Here is a 7908-nt window from a genome sequence, read left to right as displayed (position 1 = left end):
GAGCATGCTAGGTGCTCTACACATTAGCTGTACTCGACACTATTATTTACCCCCACGAGAATGTAAGCCCCAGGAGAGCAGGGACCCCTTGGGTCCTGTTCACGGCTGTGTCCTGAGCACCGGGATTGGTGCTTGGCACACCTTGAATTGAACTGAATAGTCGAAAGCGTCCTGCTTCCAGGCTCCCAGGGCAGTGTCCTCGAGGGCAGAATGAAGGAGTCATTAAGAACCCTTGCAGTCGTGCAACCGTACAACGGCTCTTGCACCCCTCTCCTTCTGGGGTCTGAAAGCCGGGCTGATGTCCAGACCCCAGAATCACCCCAAAAGCGCTTTTGGGACGCGAGCCTGGGACCTGGGCCCGCCTCCGAGGCCACCCAGAGGCTCCGCCCCCGACCTCTGGAGGTCCCCGGCCCTGATTGGCTGGGCTGCAGGCTCCTCTCCGGATGTGACCGCCGCCGCCGCCGCCATTGCGCGGCGCTGTAACCCTTGAAGGGTGCTCCTGCGGTGAGTGCCTTGACTTCTTGCCCTTGCTTCTCGCTCTCCTATCCCGGGAGCCCGGCGGGTCCGGGATTCCCTTCCGTGCCGGTGCGGGCGCCGGCATGTGGCTGTGGGAGACACAGGGGGGCCTCCTGGGCCCCTTCTCCTTCCTGCTGCTGCTGTTCCTGCTGGTGACGCGCAGCCCCTGCAATGCCTGCCTCTTCACCGGCATCCTCTACCTCCTGCTGCGCCTCTTCAGCTTCGAGCCTCTGCCCGCGCGCCGGGCCCTGCAGGTGCTGCAGCCCCGCCCCCACGACGCCCCCGAGAACACGCTGGCGGCCATTCGGCAGGTGAGACCCCAGCCGCCTCGCGCGCCTCCTGGGAGCTGGGACTGCTTCCTGCGTGTCTTTTCCGAAGGTTCCCTCGTCTTCTCACGATTGCCTTCCTTCCCATAACCCCATTCGTCCGCCGGGAAGACATTGAAGTGGCCCTCGATCCCTTTGACGTCTGGCAAGCCTCCCGACTTCAAGTATTTATAGAACCCAGCGAGTACGCTCATGTTTGCCAGGTGCCAGGCGCTGAGCATGCAGTCATGGACAAGACAGAAAGGCACCTGGCTTTTACAGAAGTTGCATTGGAGTCCAGGAGACAGGCCTTAAACACGTAAATACATACATGAGAGTCTTTAAGAGAGCGAAAATGCAATGGAGAAATAGGGTAATGGGATAAAGAATGACTGTTAAGACGTCCACAGATGTAAGCTCTTTAGGTCAAGAATCAATAGATTAGGTCACTTTGTGGCCTTTGTATTATACTTGCTATTTATTCTTCTTGGAACATTCTTCCCCTGGATCTTCATATGGTTGACTTCCTTTTATCTATTATGGTCTCAACTCAAATGTCATTTGCTTTTTTTTTTTTTTTTTAAATATTTTTCATTGATTTCAGAGCTAGTGGGAAAACAGTCTGGCAGTTCTTCAAAAGGTGAAACATAGAGTTACCGTATGATCCAGCAATTCCACTCCTAGGTATATACCCAAAAGAATTGAAACGTAAACATTTGGATACGAATGTTCGTAGTGTTATTCATAATAGTCAAAAAGTGGAAACAACAAAAGTGGTCCATCAGTTGAGGAATGGATAAATTGAATATAAAAAGAATCCGTAAGAGTAGCTGTTGGTTGCCTTGAGTGTTTATATTAGAAAATGACACTTGACATTAATATTGTTGATGTTTTTGTTAAGGCAGCTAAGAATGGAGCCACAGGCGTGGAGCTGGACATTGAGTTTACCTCTGATGGGGTTCCCGTCTTAATGCACGATAACACAGTGGATAGGACGACAGATGGCACTGGTCGAATATGTGATTTGACATTTGAACAAATTAGGAAGCTTAATCCTGCAGCAAATCACAGATTAAGGTAAGTTGTTGATTGTCTCTTAAACATATCTTCAGCTTTTGTTGGAGATGACAGACACTGGCATCTCCAAGCACATTTTCTGCTCCAGGAGAGTTGTTGGGTTGTGTTTTATTTTGAACTGTCTACAGGTTTCCTAAGTAATAAGCAGGTGCCAGGAACAGCAGAAATGGATGTTTTTAATCTTTTCCCACTGAGGCCAAATTTGGCCTCGGAATTATTCTTAAGACAATACTCTGTCTTAGTCACTAACATGACAATTGCATTGTACTGTCATATAAATTATATATATACAGGGTGTTCCCCAAAAATGTATACACACTTTAACAGCTGATAGCCTGTCTTAGTCACTAACATGACAATTACGTTGTACTGTCATGTAAATTATATATATACAGGGTGTCCCCCCAAAATGTATACACGCTTTAACAGCTGATAGCTCAGTTTTGAAAAATGAAACGTATTTAATAAACACTGCCTTTGTAATTATTCAAACCATGTGTATATATTTTTGGGGGGACGCCCTATATATATGTATATCAAAACTAGTCCTATACGATGTTCTCCAAGAAAAGGGCTCTATGATCAAGTAAAATCAAACACTGTACTCTAGTTGTTCCTCCTGGGAAATAGTCCATATCAGTCAATTCTTACCTTTAATTTAGTGTTTCTCAAATGTTTATGACCATAGAACCCACACTCTTCCTACCATTAACAACTATAAACACCTTGGGATTGGTATACTGGGAAATAATATACTTTGGAATGTGGTTATTTAAATCTTTCTCCTCTTGTAATACTGAAAACTGCTTACTGTTATTATGTCGTATCAGTTCTCTGGACAATGATGAGTACTACTTGAATACTGAGTATTCCACCCTATGGTTAAGTTAAATTCCTCCCGAAAAGATGATTTAGACTTAATTTTCCTAGAATCGGAAAGAAATTAAAAGTCAGCCAAAGGAAATCATGTTTTAGTCTAGAAAGAATATTGTAATACTTGCAAGTTCTAAATCCAGTGGATACAGCGTCCGCCTGTGGACTGAAGGGTCCCGGGTTCGATTCCGGCCAAGGGTGCATGTGTTTAGGGCCCATGTTGTAGGAAAACTACTTATTGTCTCTATAATTACCCAATGTGATGTCATCCTGTGTGTCATTTTATTCAGTGCCTATTTCTCACTCCAAGGAATAGGCACTGAATAGAATGGCTGGCAGAATTGCCTGTACTATTTCCTTTATCTTTATCTTTTTTTTTAAAGCCAAGATCTTACAATTGAAATAATATAATTGAACTAGCATAAGTTAAATCATGTGATGTGAAACTTCATTATGTGAGAAAAGCCAATTTCTTAATATCTTGCACTTAACTTTCCTTTTTTTTAATCAGAAAATTATGTATTAGAACATTATTTTAAACAGTTGTACTTAAATGAACAACATCAATGATGAGAAAGAATCATAGATTTATGTAATCCTAGGAATTTTTCCTGTAAAGGTTCTGTTAGGGCAATTACAATCTTTTTTTTTTTTTTTTTAATATATTTTATTGAGTTTTTACAGAGAGGAAGGGAGAGGGATAGAGAGCCAGAAACATCAATGAGAGAAACATCGATCAGCTGCCTCCCGCACACCCCCCGCTAGGGATGTGCCCGCAACCAAGGTACATGCCCTCAACAGGAATCGACCCTGGGACCCTTCAGTCCGCAGGCCAACGCTCTATGCCCTGAGCCAAACTGGTTAGGGCAAGGGCAGTTACAATCTTAAAATTAAGTCTGGATAGAGAGCCAGAAACATCAATGAGAGAAACATCGATCAGCTGCCTCCCGCACACCCCCCGCTAGGGATGTGCCCGCAACCAAGGTACATGCCCTCAACAGGAATCGAACCTGGGACCCTTCAGTCCGCAGGCCAACGCTCTATGCCCTGAGCCAAACTGGTTAGGGCAAGGGCAATTACAATCTTAAAATTAAGTCTCTGAGTTTCCAAAGGTGGCATATATTCTGCCCTTTGTTGAGTAGAATTTCTACTTACATTGCTAATTCAGTGGAAATCCAGTGATTTCCTAAAAATTAAATGATTTTTGTTGTTGTTTCTGTTCTTTGGTCAAGAATATCTGTACTTTGGTTCAAGTCCATATAGTAAATTACCCTTGGACTTTAGTGTAGTTAAGAAAGGAAGTTGGGGAAAACATTCTTTCCTTTTGTTTGGGAGACATTGTTTAAATGTCTGTTCCACTAAACTTGTACTTCTTGTTTTTCCTGCAATGCACTATGCCTTTTCCCTCTCTGACAGGAATGATTTCCCTAATGAAAAAATCCCTACCCTGAGAGAAGGAGTTGTAGAGTCCCTAAACCAAAACCTCACAATCTTCTTTGATGTCAAGGGCCATGCAAATAAGGTAAAATTTATACCATAGACTTTGCTTTTTAAAAAAGACATCTTTAATTGATAGTGATTTTCAAAACTACATATTTTGTTATTTATTCTTAAATTATTTTTATAAATTATATTTGCTTAATGGAAGTGTAAAATGCAAAAATCCACATCTGTAAGGAAAACTGTAAATCACAGAACCTTTTTTTAACCTTTGATGGAACCTTTTAACAACTGATATTCTACAAGTAGCATAACATAGAAGAGTCAGGTATCTCCAGTTTGCATAAAGCATTTGCCAGAGATATGAAATAAATAGTAAGGAGGCACTTTTTAAACAGGAGTTGGACACAACCAGTTTCATCTGGCTACTAAAGGTCTTAGATCAGTGGTTCTCAACCTTCCTAATGCCGCGACTCTTTAATACAGTTCCTCATGTTGTGGTGACCCCCAACCATAAAATTATTTTTGTTGCTACTTCATAACTAATTTTGCTACTGTTATGAATCATAATGTAAATATCTGACATGCAGGATATATTTTCATTGTTACAAATTGAAGAAAAACAATATGTAATTATATATGTGTTTTCCGATGGTCTTAGGCGACCCCTGTGAAAGGGTCGTTCTACCCTCAAAGGGGTCGCGACCCACAGGTTGAGAACCGCTGGACAACTATGGATGAAATTTAAAGCTTCTGATAGCTAATAGGATATTTTTTGCACAGATTTAGCCCTTCCGTATGATTTCTATCTCTTATGTATAGTTTTGTTATTCTATGATTTGAATAGTTACTGGTATACTTGTGTCAGAAAATTACTATAATACTTTCAAATATGTATGACATTCCTATGTAAAATTTTGCTTATATTTTAGAACATACACTTTTACTCATGAAAACATATTGCAATGGAAAATAATGGGAAAATGTAGTTCAGATAACATTTGTTCTTTTGTAATCAGCTTTTCAAATACAAATACTTTTTCCACATTTGGGTAACTTGCGTATTTACCCCTAGCTTATAATAGTTAGAATCAGTAATGGCCATCTACTGGTTTAGAATTCTGATGATGCCAAGTTTTAAAATTAATCCCAGGATACAGTTGAAACCAGTTGTTAAAATCTGAAATATAAGCCACAGTATATATTCTAACTTTAGTATAGTAAACTCGTATTTTTTAAACATACATATTTTTATTGATTTCAGAGAGGGAGAAAGAGATAGAAACATTAATGATGAGAGAGAATCATTGATCAGCTGCCTCCTGCATGCCCCCTACTGGGGATCGAGCCCACAACCCGGGCATGTGCCCTTGACTGGAACCGAACCTGGGACCCCTCAGTCTGCATGCCGATGCTCTCTCCACTGAGCCAAACCAGCTAGGGCTAGTAAACCATTTTTGAAGAAAAAAGAGAATGGTACTCTGGTTAATTTATTATTCTTCTAAATTGATAGTTCTAGATTTTTCAGTTGGTCTGCATCAGAATTACCAGGAATGCCTATAAAAACTATGGATTTCTGGGCCATACCAACTAGAGAAGAAATTCTGAAAATGTCTAGGGATCAAGGAACATGTATTTTTAATGAGCACTTCAGGTTTTATTGATAATAAGGCCCATATGTGGGAACCCTGATAGGTTCTACATTTCACCCATGGTGTACTGACCTCCATACTTATTCTGCATGCACAGCGGTTCTCAACCTGTGGGTCGAGACCCCTTTGGGGGTCGAACGACCCTTTCACAGGGGTCGCCTAAGACCATCGGAAAACACATATATAATTACATATTGTTTTTGTGATTAATCACTATGCTTTAATTATGTTCAATTTGTAACAATGAAATTGGGGGTCACCACAACATGAGGAACTGTATTAAAGGGTCGCGGCATTAGGAAGGTTGAGAACCACTGTCTTAGAATAAGAGGGAGGTGGGCAGAGGGAGAAGACAATTTTTTTTAAAAATCCAGCTATTTAAGCTTTCTGGTTGGGTGCTCAAAAGGTGGTTTGGGCAAGCCTGGGTAGAACATAGTGGTCCAATTCACCCAAATGTCATATAAAGGAACAGATGTTGGCAGCAAATTGGTGACAGTAGAGCACAGGAGCCAAGAATATGGACTTAGTACAGTGTAACCTCAACCTTGATAAGTTTCAATTTCCTCATGGGTAAAATGGGAATCATAAAAGAAACTACCACATAGGGTTGTTGTGAGAATTAAATAATGTAGATGAAGAGTTACACACAGTGCAGTGCATGTGATAATTCAAACAGCGGGAAAATAACTTTGGCTCTGTAGCTCATGCTCTGTTTCATTAGTGAAGGGGAAGCATAACACGAATAATTTCTATGTTCTTTTTTTCTTTTTTGGAATCCATTTTGTTGCCTTTATTTGGTTATAGGTAAGTGTGACTTTCCAAAAATTAGCAGTATTTCAAAAATTATGATGTAGCGGCATTAAATTCAATGGCCAAATCTATTAATTCACTAGAGGTTACAAAATGTCAATATTTTAATTCTATAATTCCTTCTTCATTTATTAGCTGGGCTACAAAAAGAAATTTTTGCTCACCTTGGGGAGAGTTGGGAGATTTCCAGCTCTCCCCAATTCCTCCCTTGTTCCTACCTTCATGTTCATGGTGGATGATGTTTCCTCTCAATCCTCTGGACTGAGAAAACCTACCCTTTTGTAGTTTCCAGGTGGTGGCTTATACTTTACCTTGGAAAAGCACAGGGTGATAGAGTTTTGGGTATAAAAGGACTTTTCCTAGTGGCTAAACTAAGGTATAGGGAAAATATTTTTAAATTTTGTTTCTAGCCTCCACTGGCCTACCGTTTGCCATACTTTCCAAAAATATGACAAAAGAGGTGAGCCTGTTAGCAAGACAATAAAGTAGCTGTATTCCAATTTCTTCGGATGCTGCAGATGTGAGTTTAAAATATATCCTAATAGATAGTGGGATCTACTAATACTCCTTTCAATGTCCCTACATATTAGTAAACCTCTGATTTATTTGATAGGGTTGTACTTAATATGTAATAGTTATTGCCTAAGACTATTACATTTTAATAGATTTTAAATACATGAATTGCTTCTGTTTTACAGGCTATTGATGCTCTAAAGAAAATATATATGGAGTTTCCTCAACTATACAATACTAGTATGGTCTGCTCTTTCTTGCCAGAAGTTATCTATAAGGTAAAATTTAGGATATTTGTTGTACATAATATTATATTAGTTGGTGGCATGGTAATTAGCGTACGACCGCTACCCTTCCCATTGGCTAATCAGGGCAATATGCAAATTAACTGTCAGCCAAGATGGCGGCCGGCAGCCAGGCAGCTTCAAGCGGAACATGAGGCTTGCTTGCTCCAGTGACGGAGGAAGCCAAGGTTCCCCGCCTGCTGCCGCCTGGCTCTGAGCTCCTGAAGCAACAGCTCCAAAAGATACAATGTTTCAATTATAGAAGCTAAAAGATGGCGGTTAATTTGCATATACCAGTTGCGAGGGAAGACTGAGGACAACATGGAGGCCAAGCGGTACAGAAGGGAGCTAAGTAGAGGCCTCGAGGACAGAAACGGAGCCAAGGCTGCAGAGGTGGGAGGTGGGAGGTGGGAGGGCAAGCCCAGCCACAGCGGCTGC

At 41.2% G+C, this 7908-nt stretch overlaps 1 protein-coding gene across 1 annotated transcript in view; it reads left to right on the top strand.

Moving 5' to 3' along the window:
• Window positions 1-449: 449 nt before the first annotated feature.
• The window catches only part of GDE1 (glycerophosphodiester phosphodiesterase 1), a 23215-nt gene continuing 15756 nt past the window's right edge, over window positions 450-7908 (top strand). Inside the window, exons 1-4 of the mRNA XM_005872008.2 lie at window positions 450-827; window positions 1723-1898; window positions 4188-4293; window positions 7372-7464. Of these exons, the coding sequence (XP_005872070.1) occupies window positions 600-827; window positions 1723-1898; window positions 4188-4293; window positions 7372-7464 (603 nt within the window). The 5' untranslated portion in view covers window positions 450-599. The remainder of the gene's footprint in view (window positions 828-1722; window positions 1899-4187; window positions 4294-7371; window positions 7465-7908) is intronic.

Source organism: Myotis brandtii, unplaced genomic scaffold (genome assembly GCF_000412655.1).
Source record: "Myotis brandtii unplaced genomic scaffold, ASM41265v1 scaffold363, whole genome shotgun sequence".
Lineage (NCBI taxonomy): Eukaryota > Metazoa > Chordata > Mammalia > Chiroptera > Vespertilionidae > Myotis > Myotis brandtii.
This window is presented reverse-complemented; position numbering and strand designations above follow the sequence as displayed.